Genomic DNA, 15,920 nt, shown 5'->3' with positions numbered 1-15,920 from the left:
TGGGGGCTACATATAATTATGGACCGATGTGGACAAATTTTTGCATGGTTGTTAGAGATCATATACCAACACCATGTACCAAATTTCAGCCGGATCGGATGAAATATGCTTCTCTTAGAGGCTCCGCAAGCCAAATCGGGGGATCGGTTTATATGGGGGCTATATATAATTATGGACCGCTATGGAGCAATTTTTGCATGGTTGTTAGAGACCATATACTAACACCATGTACCAAATTTCAGCCAGATCGGATGAAAATTGTTGCTCTTAGAGGCTCTGCAAGCCAAATCGGGGGATCGGTTTATATGGGGGCTATATATAATTATGGACCGATGTGGACCAGTTTTTGCATAGTTGTTAGAGACCATATACTAACACCATGTACCAAATTTCAGCCAGATCGGATGAAATATGCTACTCTTAGAGGCTCCGCAAGCCAAATTTGAGGGCCCGTTTATATGGGGGCTATACGTAAAAGTGGACCGATATGGCCCATTTGCAATACCATCCGACCTACATCAATAACAACTACTTGTGCCAAGTTTCAAGTCGATAGCTTGTTTCGTTCGGAAGTTAGTGTGGTTTCAACAGACGGACGGACGGACATGCTTAGATCGACTCAGAATTTCACCACGACACAGAATATATATACATTATGGGGTCTTAGATCAATATTTCTATGTGTTACAAAGGGAATGACAAAGTTAATATACCCCCCATCCTATGGTGAAGGGTATACAAGTAATAGGATCAACTAATTTTGTGATTGAAAACAAAAAAATTTCCATCCAATGTTTTAATTGGTTCAATTCATTTTTTAATTGACTTTGATGATTGCTACAAACAATTCTGATGTTTTTTTTTTTTGAATTTTTTTCTTATAATTGCATGTTTAAATCCTATGTATCTCTCAATTTAATTTTCGATATTTTCCACTGTGCATCATTACTATCTGGGTAAAATTGCCTTCATATAAATTATAGACAAGGGCAAAAGAATTGCAGGTTTCCCATAGTTAAGGAGAATTGCAATTGAGGGCGTTTTGTCTTTGGTGTCGATGCACACACATACAGACAATGTGTTGCAATCATCAAAGTACCCTCTAGGAAATGGGACTAAATTCGTTAGTTTTTGAAACGTTTATTGCAAAGTAAATAGATACAGAAAAAGAAAATTTTGAAGTTGTTCTAAAGGCACAATTTTAAAAGCACATTCAAAAATGTCCTCACAAAGATGTTCTTTAATTTAACTACAAAGGAGGTTCTGTTGATTCTTTGATTCTTTTTCACATGTTTAATGTGTAATTTTAACATTTTTTAAATAGGTTAAAAGAAAGAGTAAGAATTAATAATTAATGGTACAAATTATTTTAATTTTTCCGAAAAAAATGCTAAACCCATTCTAGAAAAGTTGCGAATTTTTAAAATATTTAAGGTCAAACATTTCAGACAAGCATTAAAATGCATTAAAAATCATAAAAGATTATACAAATTATTTATTTGGCAAAATATCACAATTTTTTTCGATTCACATAGAAAACAATGAATTCGGATCACACTTTAAGAAGTGATTCAAATACAGTGGAACGGCTATTGAAATAGTTGACATCCGCCCTAAAATATATTTTTAAATTCAACAACCGAACAGTTCCAAGTATGACAATTTACTAACTAAAATACTTAGCATAGATTACATGGATATACATTGTTCTGATGAAATCAATATTTACCGTTATTTCGAAAGAGTATGATAAAGTAGTGCGAAATAGTTCGAAAGAGAGTATTGGTCAAATCGAATTTACAAAGATTAAAACTAAAGGAGAGAGGAATGAATAAAACAAAAAGAGAAGGAGAGAATGTAAATACAAAACAATTTATTTAACAGTGGTGTTAAGATAATATGTTACTCGCACGAAGCACATCCACACAATGATAACCTGTTTTTTTCGGAAATACTGGACATGTCGCAATCGTACTACTAGATCAACTCATCGTAGTCAATGCTGAGGGGTACACAATCATTTTTTGCCAGTTGTCTTCCAAGAAATCAGGAAAACCCACTGCCAAAGACGGATCACTCTTCACCACGATATTGCAAGCTCTGAGACATCAACTCAAAAAAGTAATTTTTTGAGCACTCAAAACATCGATCTGATTGGTCACCCTCCGTATAGTAGTGATTTCGCAGCGAATGTCTTCTTTTTATTCCCGTATGTAAAAAATAAAATGCGAAGTCAACGTTTTTCGACATCACAAGAAGTGGTTGATGCGTTTAGAATGCATTTTTTGTAGATACCCCAATCACAGGGGCAAAAGGGCTTCGAGAATTGGTTCAAACGCAGGCAAAAGTGCATAGAACTTAATGGGGAATTTCTTTGAAAAACAATAAAGCAATATTCGATTATTATTATTTGTTTTTGTTTCTCTAATCCATTGTATATTGCATATTTTTATATAGCCGAGGTATTAGTACTTGTTCTCAACTTCTCAATTAATTACTGTTGGCAATTGAGTACCTCTATTCTTTAAGAGTAGCTTTTTTGTTTCTTCTGGGGTGTTGTTGATGTTGTTGTTATTGCTCGTGGTTGTTAGTTGATATGTGGTACTCTTTCATTTACTTTTCACTCAGAGAGCAAGAGCAATGAACTTTTATTTGTGGGTGGTTTTACATGCATGTGTCTGGCTGTGTGTGCCGGTGTAAGTTGTAAAAATTGTAATGACTGGAAAATTTTGTAAAAAAAAAAAACGAAATTTAATGAAAGAAATTTTCAGTTACATTGTATAAACTTGAAATGGGTTGTTGTAGGTGAGGTAGAATTTAATATTGACTGCTTGATTTTTAACATGCCATAGGACATAAAGGGTTTGTTTTTTTCAACATGTTTTTAGCTTTATTACATTTAATTGCAGCAACTTTGTTGTGTTTTTCCGATGTTTGTTGTGTAAACATGTTTTTAAGATATAATGTAGAAAAAGAGAGTAATAAATTCATTTTTACTACAGGTGTAGTTACATTTTCTATGGCTTTAAATTTTCCAAATGGTGTTACTTCATCATTTCGTAAAAATTACCTCCAGAGAGTTTGTAGAACAAAAATGTAAAACAAGATATTAAGTCAAACGAAGTTGGGTATTTACTACGCTAGACCAACCCTATTGTATTAATGTCAAGGGGTTTTCAATAAGAGATATTCAAAGAAATATGAAATTACGGTTAAGTTTCTTTTTTGGTCATAATAAAGAGGAAGGTATGATGTTAATAATGAAAAGTAATTTCAATCAGCCGTGTCACCACGATCACGCTTATAGGATAGGTGTCATTGACAATAATGCTCAGGACCGGTCCCTGAGTCGATCTTGCAATGTCTGTCTGTAGGTAGCAGTTGTCCTAGTGGTACTATTGGAATTTGTCCAGTTTTGCTCTCAACTTCTCATATCATTTACCTCCACTTTCTCAACTCATAACTAGTTTCCCACTTAACTAGATATTTCTCTCTATCACTATCTTTCTCTTGCGTTCTCCCTCTCTCTCTCTGCCTGGCCCTTATAATTTTAATTGATTTTGTCTTTATTTAGTACCGTTACAATTTCTGAAATATTATTTAAATATGGTCTGTCAACACTTTTAGTTCTTAGTTCTGTAGCAACATTCATCTTGTTAAATTGGAATAAATTGAATTAAAAAATTTAACCGATTTGTTTTATTTAAAAACTAAAATTGCATAACTTCCGCACGAAGCTCTTTCTCAAGAAGGGTTGACAGTATTTTCGAACAAAAAACTGCACAAGTCGTAATGGTTCTACTGAAATAGCGAAGAGCTGTCAATTTGGAGTGGTACACAACCAGTTGTCTTCCATAGGATTAGGAAAACTAACCAATGAAGACGGACCACAACAATGCGAGCTTTTTAACTTCGGTTCAAACAACTGCATTTTAGGGCACTCAGCTCATTAGTTTGATGGGTCATCCGCACTGTAGTTCTGACTTGGAATCTAAAAAAATAAAATGAAATGACCACGTTTTTCGAGACCTGAAGAAGTGGTTGATGCATTCAGAATGCATTTTTTGGAGATACCTCAATCAGAGTGACAAAAGTTTTTCGACATTTTTGTTTCAAAAACATGCAAGTGTACAGGTCTTAATGGAGAATATTTTGAAAAACAACCCAGCAAAAACTAGGTAACCACATCTCATTACAATTGGCATTACCAGGAGTAAAGCTGTTGTTTAAGTTCAAATTCGTATGGTCAAAATTTATTCGTTAGATGGGGACTTAAAATATTGTAAAATGATAATTTCCCCCTCGTTAGAAAATGTACCCTAAGCTCTGGATGCAGCTCTGTGCTTTCAGCACAATTCGTTACATTTCTCTAACGAGTCGCGCCATCACTGTCTTGCGGCGTCTAAGCTTTTGTTATTATTCGTTACTGGATTACGTCCGTCCAACGATTGTTTTGTAAAAGGTAAATAATAATCTCCCAAAAATTCAATAAAATTACGTTTTATTGAAACATCATTGAAAAGAAAAACTAAATCCCTTGTGTTTTTATTTATTTTATTTCTCGGTGCTACGCATTCATTGGTCCAATCGAGCCGGATACTTGCTTACAGCAATTAATAAAGGGTTTTCTTTTTCTTTTCCAAAGGAAAGTGCTGATATTGTGAAGCAACAACAAAAAAGCAGCCAGTTTGCAGCCATATTTGTGGAGAATTTAAATTGAAAATTTATTTAAATAATTATATATCAACACACAGGTGCGTATGTCAGTGTTTTATTAAAATAATTGAGCAAATCGCGAGTGTTTTAAATTTAAACCGCGGTCGTTTTACAACATTGATTCAATTATTTCGTTTTGCCGACGGCAAATTGCATTTCTAAAAACACACATTCGTTGCTACATACGTACGCACATTTCTTTCGTTTGTTTAATTTCGTTTTGTTAAATGATATTCAAGTGAAAGAATAATCAAAATAAAAAGTGAAAAATCTATTGTATATATTGGTGTTGTGTGGTGAATTTAAACGTTGACAGTGCTTATTTACTTCAAAACATTATTTGCAATTACGTTGCCTTTATCTTGAAGTAAATAAAACAATAACAAAATACACGCAGACTCCAAAGGCTCTGTTGGTCGTATTACTATTGTAAACAAACATCAATCGTCACTGCAGTCAACGTTTGAATTACATACCTACGTATGATCAGTGATACACACACGTATATACATACATATTTTTTTTGAGCTGTGTTTCTTTGGTTTATTTGTTAACCCTCACGGGGCCGCGAGTCGTAAATATTTTGAGGAAAATTATAAAAATTTTTGAAATTGAGTTTTTTGGGTTTTCGTGTTGTATGACCCATTAGCGTTACGCGCATTAGTAAAAATTATCGTTTTGGTCACTGTGCACCCTACAGGCGGTCCGGTACGATCGTATAATTTTTATTTTATCGTATATATTACGTATATATATTTTTATTTCTATATTTTTTATTATTTGTGATTTTGAATTTTTTTTGGGGAGATTATCTGGCGTGGAAGTGTAGAGGTGTATTTTACAGTCCGTGCACCCTACATTTGGTCTTACAGACATTTTTTTATAATTTCTTATAATTTGTTGAATTTTTTGATCATCTGGATTTCGTGTGTGAAGTTTTGATACAAATTGGCGGCAGTCAGTATTCTTCGGTACACTGAGCGTAATTTTCGTAAATTCATTCATACACTGAGAGAAATAGTTCGAAGATTTTAGTAGAATTTTGAGATTTTTAGAATTTGACTTGAATAATTTGCCTATTTTTTGTACAAGGGGAAAATATTTTGTGATTCGGTACACTGAACGAAAATTAATTGTTTCTACACTGAGAGGAAAATAGTCCAATATTTTACAAATTGTTTGAAATTTTTGATTTTAAGTTTTGAAGTGGTTGTTTTACGAACAATTGTTTACACTTCAAGAAATTTTGTGGTAATTTTGGTGCAGTGTGAGAATTTATACAGATACACTGAAAGAAAAATTTTGTACATTTTTGTTTTTGCATTTTTGGGCATTTTGTGCAAATTTATTGATTTTTCGGCCAGTTTTCGCTGTCGATAAGTGCGTGTTCACATACTTTACGAGTTTTTGTGAATTTTTGTGACGCTAAATTATTTTCAATATGCCAGTTAATACATTCGCGCGATTCATTAGAGCCGCTGATGCGGTTGTGAAGTTTGGGACACGGGTTAGCTCTTTGAAGGAGGAGAATTTAGATGTTTATTCTCTAAGGGCTCAGGTCGAAGAGGCGAAATCACTATGGGCGAAAGTGAAAGAGAGGTATGAGGAGTGTTTAGACGATCTTCAGGAAGAGTCGGATAAGGGAACGGTATAATCTGCTGACGGCAAGTATGAGGCAACTTATGATGCCTATATTCGTATTGTTTCCTCTATCGAAAGGAAGATAGACGGTCTAAAAGCCGTTCCTAGGGCGTCAACTCCTATACAGCAGGCCGATGTGGCAGATATTTCTGCTCGTTCTGGTAATGTGGATGTATCGGGAAATTCTCTTTTGTTAGGTGTTGACCATGGTGCGGTCCATAGTTTGGCTTTACCACCATGCGATATTGAGGTTTTCGATGGTGACTTTCAGTCTTGGCCAACATTTCGGGATTTGTTTACTGCTGTTTATGTAAAAAATTCCCGTCTGAGTGATATTGAGCGCTTGTGTCATTTGCTCAAAAAGACTAGTGGCGACGCCCGTGAAGTTGTAAGAAGATTTCCTCTCACTGATAGGAGTTTCGAGTTAGCTTGGAGGACGTTAAAGGAAACTTATGACAACTTGAGAATTTTAGTCAGCAATCAGTTGAAGCTTCTTTTTGACCTTCCGGTCTTAGACACCGAGACAAGTTCTGGGTTGAAGAACTTGCAGCGTGGTATAAATGCATGTATTTCGGCGATGGCTGTGAATAACGTTCCTACGAACGATTGGGATCCGATTTTGATATATTTGTGTGTGCAACGTCTACCGAAGATTAGTGTTACTTTGTGGGAACAGGGTATAAGTGATAAGTCTGCGTTGTCGTCTTGGGTGGACATGGATCGTTTTCTTACGGAAAGGATTCAGACACTCACGTGTCTGCGCGATTTGAAGGGTATCGATGCTTCGAGGAGAACTGATGGCAGGAAACTGCGAACGCATTTTACGAATGCAGCTCCGAAATCTTCGCCATCTAGGTCGCGTAATTCGCAATACACTTCTCATTCTTCTAGAGATTCCGTCGATAAGATGTGTGTTCTTTGTCCACGACAAAGCCATCATCTTCGTGTTTGTCCGAAATTTAGGAATCTTTCTGTGAATGATCGGTTGACTGCTGTGAAACGGTACCGCTGTTGTTTCAATTGTCTATCTCGTAGACATGACGTTAACAACTGTGCTACATCTCGCAGTTGTGAGAAGTGTCAAGGAAGGCATCATACTTTGCTTCATCGCGATTCTTCCCATTCTACGAATGTGGCGACTACGTCTTCGACGGTTTCGGCCGCTCGTCCTACGGATTCTAGCGGTTTGATTGACCCGCAGCCTTCCACTTCGTCTGGAATCGTGTCTGGCACTTCGGCCAGGCAAGTATTTCATGTTTCCCAGAACAGGTCGGTACTATTAGGGACGGCTATGGTGAACATCGTTCATCAGGGTATGACGTACCCAGCTCGGGCTCTTATTGACCCAGCATCGGAAGCCTCCTTTATTACCGAAAAAATGCAAAAGTTGCTTAGGATTTCGATAACGAGTGCGACGTCTTCGATATCGGGCGTGAATCAATCGGTTTCGATAACTTCTCGAGGTATTTGCCCTCTGAGTATAGGGTCACCCATAGATGGATCGGTCTTGGTAGAGGCGACTGCGTTGGTCCTGCCTAGGATTTCTGGGAATTTACCGTCTTTCCAAGTGAGTCGGAATTATATGTCACGTTTGCCGAATTTGCGTTTAGCTGATCCTAATCTGTTCGATAGTCGTCCGGTTGATCTATTGTTGGGGGCAGACGTGTATCCCAGAATTATATTACAGGGGGTTCGGTCTGGTATTTTAGGGTCGTTGATTGCTCAACAGACAGTCTTCGGCTGGCTCATTACTGGTTCAATTCCCACTCCTAATGTGACGGTTTTTTCAACGACTGTTGAATTTATGGAAGATGGTCTTGACAAGACTCTTCTTCGGTTTTGGGAATTAGGGGACTTACCAAGACGGGCAATTTGTTCTCCCGCAGATAAATTTTGTGAGGAAAATTTTAAGAATACCACATATAGGGATTCCGATGGAAGATACGTAGTGACTCTTCCGATAAAACCCGAATTAAAGGGACACGTCTTGCTTGGACATTCGCGGACAAGTTGTTTGAAGCAATTTATTCGTGGTGAGGCTTCGCTTTTACGAAAGCCTGAAACGAAATTAATGTATGACGGGGTGATTAAAGAATATTTGGACTTGCGACATATGAGACCAGTGTCGTCGACTTCTCCTGCAGATCAAACTGTGTGTTATTTGCCACACCACCCGGTAATCAATCCGGACAAATTGACGTCCAAACTTCGAGTTGTCTTTAATGCTTCGCATAAGACCTCAAATGGTAAAAGTCTGAACGACATTCTTTATGTGGGACCCACATTACAATTGGAATTGGTTCATTTGATTTTGAGGTGGAGATTTTTCAAATACGTTTTTAATTGCGACATCACACAGATGTACCGCCAAATTAGGGTAAATTCGGCCCATACTTCTCTGCAGCGAATTGTCTTTAGGGACTCCCCACAAAAAGATGTACAAGACTATGAGCTGCAGACCGTGACATTTGGAGTGAATTGTGCTCCCTATTTAGCCATACGGACGTTATTGCAATTGGCCGATGACTCCGAAGATGAATATCCCCACGCGGCACATATTCTACGAAGGTGCATGTACGTGGATGATGTTTTGACAGGATACCATGACGTGGATACTGCTGTTGAATCTAGGGACCAATTGATTAGAGTACTATCATCGGCAAAGTTCGAACTGAGGAAGTGGACTTCTAATGAGCTAGCCATTTTAGAATCGCTTCCGGCTGACCATTTGGTTGACGCCAAATTACTGGCATTTGTTGAGGCCAGTAGTTCGAAACCGTTGGGCATTAGGTGGAATGCGCAGTTAGACTTGTTTTATTTTGAGATGAAACCGATTGAGCAAAAATCTCGGTTTACGAAGAGAGAGGTTTTATCGGCTATAGCTAGGCTATTTGACCCTGTTGGCTGGCTGGGGCCAGTTATTATAGTGGCGAAGATAATTATGCAACAGGTTTGGTTGGATAAGATAGGATGGGACGAGTCTCTTCCGTTACAAACTGAGCGACAATGGCGAAAGTTTGTCGAGACCTATCAGGATGTGAATCACGTTCGTATTCCTCGATGGGTCAATTACTCCACAGACTGTGAGGTAGAATTACATGTTTTTTCCGACGCCTCGGAAAAAGCATACGCGGGGGTAGTATATGTTCGTGTGGTTACGCCGCAGGGACATATCTTCACCCATTTGCTATCTTGTAAGACTAAGGTAGCCCCCATCAAATCTATATCTTTGCCACGTTTGGAGCTTTGTGGGGCAGTTTTGGCCTCAGAACTTTACAAGTCTATAGCCAGGGAGTTAGATATTGAATTTCGACGTGTTTATTGTTGGACGGATTCTACGATCGTCCGCTCTTGGCTTCGAAAGACGCCATCTACGTGGTCTACTTTCGTTGCGAATCGCGTATGTAGGATTCAGGAGAATACTGGGGGACAGAATTGGTACCATGTTCGTTCTGAGGACAATCCGGCCGACTTGGGAAGTCGCGGAGTGTCGCCTGCAGAGTTGGCAGTTTCAACGCTTTGGTGGCATGGACCAGAGTGGCTGTGCTCAGCTAGTTCTCAGTGGGATATTAGTGATTTGACCCCTCTTGAGACTGACGTTGAGGTACGGGCGGTCAAGACTCACGCATCGTTTTTTACGAACTATGAGGACATTTTAGAGGGATTTTCTTCGTTAGATAGGGCTCTACGAGTCATCGCGTATATATTTAGGTTTTATCAAAGGACCCATTATTCACATGCTAGTCGAAATGTGTATCACGACACGACGTTGACGGCAACCGAATTAAAGGCAGTGAGATTACGTCTAGCTGTTCTTTCTCAAAGGGCTCATTATCCAGATGAGTACGGTTGTTTGATGGAAAAGAAACCGTTAGGTTCCAGGAGTTCGTTGTTGTCATTGAATCCATTCCTGGATGAGGAGGGGGTTATGAGGTTGAATGGTCGTTTGAGTAGGTGTCCTACCCTTTCGTATAGTGAGCGACATCCAATTATAGTGCCGTATAATAGTAGATTCGCTAGGTTACTGGTGAAATATGTTCACGACATATCTATTCACGGAGGAAACCAGTTGGTTCTACGTCTTATTCGGATTGAGTATTGGATTCCTCGTTTAACATCTTTGATTAGATCGACTATTAACCGGTGTAAACGGTGTCTGTTGGATAGGAAGAAGTCTTGTACGCAGATCATGGCGGCTCTCCCACCGGAGAGAACTGTACTTACCAGACCGTTTACTACGACTGGCGTTGATTTTGCGGGGCCTTTCGAAATTAAGTCATTTATAGGGCGCGCATGTAAGATAACAAAGGGTTATGTTTGCGTTTTTGTATGCTTTTCGACGAAGGCCATACACTTGGAAGCCACATCAGACTTGTCTACGACAACATTTCTGGCTGCCTTTCACAGATTTATATCTCGGCGTGGTTGTCCCAAGACCATTTTTATTTCTCGGTGCTACGCATTCAGCTGTCATTACACGTTGCATTACATTGCGATGAGTTATAATGACTTACTTGTAATGACAATAATAAATATAATGCCTAATAATTTTCGAATTGTTATTTTCAAATTTTTAGCCAGTTGGCTTAATAAAATAGGATTGAAAGGATTGAATACTTCTTAGTACGAATGAACTGAAATATTTTTCTATGCTAAGTGTTATTCGTATGTATGATAAGCTTTCTATAATAAAGGAAGTCAGAGTTATCATTTTATATGAAATTTTACCAAATTTGCTTTTAGTTTTAGTTCGGTTTTTGTTCATTTTTACGAATGCTTTGTTATCAGCTAATAAAATTTTCTTGTTCAGTAGTAAATTCTTATACCCCGCGAAGAAAACGGTATTAGTAAAATTCAATGCCTTATTCTAGTTAATGAACTATTCCTAACTGCTTTCAGGTTAGGATTTTCTTACTGAAGCAAGTAAATTTTACTATTTCACACAATAACACTAGTTTACAAAAAAATAAAAAATGCATGTACACTTCTTATGTATTTTGATCTGCTGAATTCGAAAAAAAAATATTTTTTTTTTATAGAACGACATTTTTCGGTCGGTTTTCTTCTAGTTGATCTTATTATTTACGTTAGAGTATCACCTATACGATCATGAACTTCTCTTCCACACGCTTTTTCAATGGTTTATAATTTTCTGGCGGAAAAGGTCATTTGTAAATTTTTTGAAAATTTGGCTTTACGCATCGAAAATTTTTGAACCACTTAACTTATCACAGATCCAATTATACACGATTATTCGTAATCTTAATACCTTTCATTTAAGTACCAACAACGATATAATCGGACATTTTTAACTCGAGATATAATTTGTTTAGAGAGAAAAGAGCGAAAAAATAAAAATAACAGGATATCTCAAAATTTTTAAACATTTTTTTCGAATTCAGCAGATCAAAATACATAAGAAAAGTCGACTCTCATCAAATGTACATTTTCAGTGTAAACTAGTGTAAATTAACTTAATGCAAATAAAATGGCTAATCTAAATTGATGAATATTTTTTCCTTTAGTTTCGAAGGCACTTTTTTCTGTATTACAACATTACTCGCCATATTTTGATCCATTGTAATCGGCGAAAGAAATCAATATTTTCGATATTTGGTTGCCTGAGGCAATAAGTGGCTATTTTACAAGTTTTGGTGTATCTACGAATAAGTGATTCCATATTAGGTTATTATATGCTTTAAAAGCACTACTTATTTCATGGCCGAAAGTATGCCTGAGGAGAAGTACTTTCCACCTAGGACATGCGTATGTAAATGTAATCCGGATCGATGCCAATTAATAAGTGGTTATTATTTTTTAAAACAGCTTACCTACACGATTACCGGGTAATGAGAGTTTTTGCTGGGAATAAAACGATATTCGATAATTAATATTTGTTTTTGTTCTCTAATCCCGAAATATAAAAAAGCAACCATCATACAATAGACAGACGGACGGAGGAACGCCTTTAAATTGTCTTAGAATTTCTCCTTGATCAAGAATATAAACATTTTATGCAGTCGAAAATATTTCAATATGTCACTGCCCCAGTAAGTAAAATTATATTAAAAATGGTAGTTTTTTTACTGTGTGGTAGACTCATGGAATTTTTGACGAGCTACTTCAACTTTCTACATAACATAGATGGGAACATAAAATTCGACTGGTATGCTAAAGAAATATCAACCGGGAGAATTATGAATTACAACGCCACACAACCTAAATCCCAAATATTAAACACAGCTAAAAACTTAATATATAGAATATTGACCTTAAGTGACGAAAATTATCACAACAAAAATATCAAGGAAATCCATAAGATATTAAATAACAATAGTTTTCCAAGGAAAATAATTGAACATTTAATAAAAGAAACCAAAAGAAAAATAAGCAAAGATAACAATAATTTTACAATAAAGAACAACGACGACCAAAATGAAAATAATGAACAGATTTTTAACGGTGTAAAATACATCCCTGGATTAATTGACAACGCGAACTTGAGAGAAACAATATCAACAAAAAACATATGTTTTGCTTTCAAGCCACACAATATTAAGCGCCGTTTTCACTAAAGTTAAAACACCAATGCAAAAAGAACAACAAAATGACGTGGTATACGAAATCAGCTGTAAAGGTAGTGATAAAGAGAAATGTGATCGCATATACATTGGAACTACGAAGAGAACACTGGAGACAAGAATTGGAGAGCACAAAACGGACATAGAAAAACGTAAAGAAAGAACAGCATTATCACAACACATAACACTGGGCATACAGCTGACTTTGATAACTGCAGAAAACTTGACAAAGAGAAAAGAGAGAGAAAACGAATGACAATTGAAAGCTTAAGAATACAACAAAATATAAGACGAACAATAAACTTAAAAGAAGATACTGACAACATAAGTGCTGCTTACAGTGTTGCAATCCTGAAACCCCGGCTGTGATATTAGTTTTAATTTATGTCTTATGTTGTTTTATATGTTTCGTGTATACTGTAATTCAATGTAACTTAAGTTAAAATAATATTGTAAGTGGAAATGTTTTATGGTGTTGTTAAGGTACAAAATTATAATGTGTTTTTATTTAATAGACGAACTCCCCTGAAGAAGACAACAAAAATTGTCGAAACGTTGGGAACAATGTAATAAAAAGGTCTTTTTATTTGCGGAAAACAACCATAGGTCTGATAGCTTAATTAGATGGGAAAATTTTGATTTTTTTTCTGGCGAAATTTTCTATAAGAATAAAATTTTGACAAAATTTTCTATATGATGAAAAATTTTGATAAAACTTGCTATACAAATAAAATTTAGACAAAATTTTCTATAGAAATAAAATTTTGACAAAATTTTTTAAAGAAATAAAATTTTGGCAAAATTTTTTATAGAAATAAAATTTTTACAAAATTTTTTGGTAAATTCATGGAATTTTTGACGAGCTACTTCAATTTTCTATAAAAATAAAATTTTGTCAAAATTTTCTATAGAAATAATTTTTTTAAAAAATTTCCTATAGAAATAAAATTTTAACAAAATTTTTTACAGAAATGCATGGCTTTAAGCTGAAATCAAAAACAACAATAATGATTGAAGAATTAAAAAACAATAACAAAACAAAACAAATAAAATTTTTAGAGAAAAAAAAATGTTGACAAACATTTTTATAGAATTATAAATTTTTTATAGATAACATTTTGCGAAAATTTTCCATAGAAATACAATTTTGACAAAATTTTCTATAGAGGGAAAGATCGTAACAAAATTTTCTATAGAAATAAAATTTTAAAAAAATTTTCTATGAGAATAAAATTTTGACAAAATTTTCTATATTAAGAAAAGTCATTACAAAACTTTCTATACAAATAAAATTTTGACAAAATTTTCTATAGAAATAAAATTTTGACAACATTTTTTATAGAAATAAAATTTTGACAACATTTTCCATAAATATACAATTTTGAGAAAGTGTTGAATAGAAGCGCTATATTATGAAACACATGTACTAATATAGATAAAATACAAAAAAAAAAAAAAAATAAATGTTGATAACATTTTTTATAGAGGGAAAGATCGTAACAAAATTTTCTATAGAAATAAAATTTTGAGAAAATTTTCTATAAGAATAAAATTTTTAAAAAGTTTTCTATATGATGAAAATTTTTGACAAAACTTTCTATACAAATAAAATTTAGATAAAATTTTCTATAGAAATAAAATTTTGACAAAATTTTCTAAAGAAATATAATTTTGACAAAATTTTTTATAGAAATAAAATTTTTAAAAATATAGAGGGAAAGATCGTAACAAAATTTTCTATAGAAGTAAAATTTTGAGAAAATTTTCTATAAGAATAAAATTTTTACAAAATTTTCTATATGATGAAAATTTTTGACAAAACTTTCTATACAAATAAAATTTAGACAAAATTTTCTATAGAAATAAAATTTTGACAAAATTTTCTAGAGAAATAAAATTTTGACAAAATTTTCTATGGAGGGAAAGATTGTAATAAAATTTTCTATAGAAATAAAATTTTGAGAAAATTTTCTATAAGAATAAAATTTTGACAAAATTTTCTATATGATGAAAAATCTTGACAAAACTTTCTATACAAATAAAATTTAGACACAATTTTCTATAGAAATAAAATTTTGACAAAATTTTCTAAAGAAATAAAATTTTGACAAGATTTTTTATAGAAATTTTTTTTTGGTAGATTCATGGAATTTTTGACGAGCTACTTCAATTTTTTATAAAAATAAAATTTTGACAAAATTTCCTATAGAAATAAAATTTTGACAAAATTTCCTATAGAAAAAAAATTTTAACAAAATTTTCTACAGAGGGAAAGATTGTAACAAAATTTCCTATAGAAATAAAATTTTGAGAAAATTTTCTATAAGAATAAAATTTTAACAAATTTTCTATATGATGAAAAATCTTGACAAAACTTTCTATACAAATAAAATTTAGACACAATTTTCTATAGAAATAAAATTTTGACAAAATTTTCTAAAGAAATAAAATCTTGACAAAATTTTCTAGAGAAATATAATTTTGACAAAATTTTTTGGTAGATTCATGGAATTTTTGACGAGCTACTTCAATTTTCTATAAAAATAAAATTTTGACAAAATTTCTTATGTAAATAAAATTTTGACAAAACTTCCTATAGAAATAAAATTTTAACAAAATTTTCTATGGAGGGAAAGATTGTAACAAAATTTTCTATAGAAATAAAATTTTGAGAAAATTTTCTATAAGAATAAAATTTTGACAAAATTTTCTATATGATGAAAAATCTTGACAAAACTTTCTATACAAATAAAATTTAGACACAATTTTCTATAGAAATAAAATTTTGACAAAATTTTTTATAGAAATATAATTTTGATAACATTTTCCATAAATATACAATTTTGACTAAGTGTTGAATAGAAGCGCTATATTATGAAACACATGTACTAATATAAATAAAATACAAAAAAAAAATGTTTGATAACATTTTCTATAGAGGGTAAGATCGTAACAAAATTTTCTATAGAAATAAAATTTTGA

The 15,920-nt window shown here is 33.9% G+C and overlaps 1 protein-coding gene across 1 annotated transcript; it reads left to right on the top strand.

Moving 5' to 3' along the window:
* The first annotated feature begins 6,157 nt into the window (after positions 1–6,157).
* Positions 6,158–13,194, top strand: LOC142231429 (uncharacterized). The gene is made up of 3 exons (XM_075302037.1): positions 6,158–6,364; positions 6,440–10,809; positions 12,903–13,194. The coding sequence occupies exons 1-3, from the start codon at positions 6,158–6,160 to the stop codon at positions 13,192–13,194; spliced, it is 4,869 nt and encodes a 1,622-aa protein (XP_075158152.1).
* The last annotated feature ends 2,726 nt before the right edge of the window (positions 13,195–15,920 follow it).

Source organism: Haematobia irritans, chromosome 3 (genome assembly GCF_050003625.1).
Source record: "Haematobia irritans isolate KBUSLIRL chromosome 3, ASM5000362v1, whole genome shotgun sequence".
NCBI classification, from domain to species: Eukaryota; Metazoa; Arthropoda; class Insecta; order Diptera; family Muscidae; genus Haematobia; species Haematobia irritans.
Note: the sequence above shows the minus strand (reverse complement) of the source record. Positions and strands in the feature narration are given on the sequence as shown.

Coding starts and splice junctions, on each gene's coding strand:
- LOC142231429 (XM_075302037.1), top strand. CDS start 6,158: ATGCCAGTTAATACATTCGCGCGATTCATTAGAGCCGCTGATGCGGTT. Junction 6,365..6,439: donor AAGAGTCGGATAAGGGAACG/GTATAATCTGCT, acceptor ATCGAAAGGAAG/ATAGACGGTCTAAAAGCCGT. Junction 10,810..12,902: donor AAGACCATTTTTATTTCTCG/GTGCTACGCATT, acceptor TTTGCTTTCAAG/CCACACAATATTAAGCGCCG.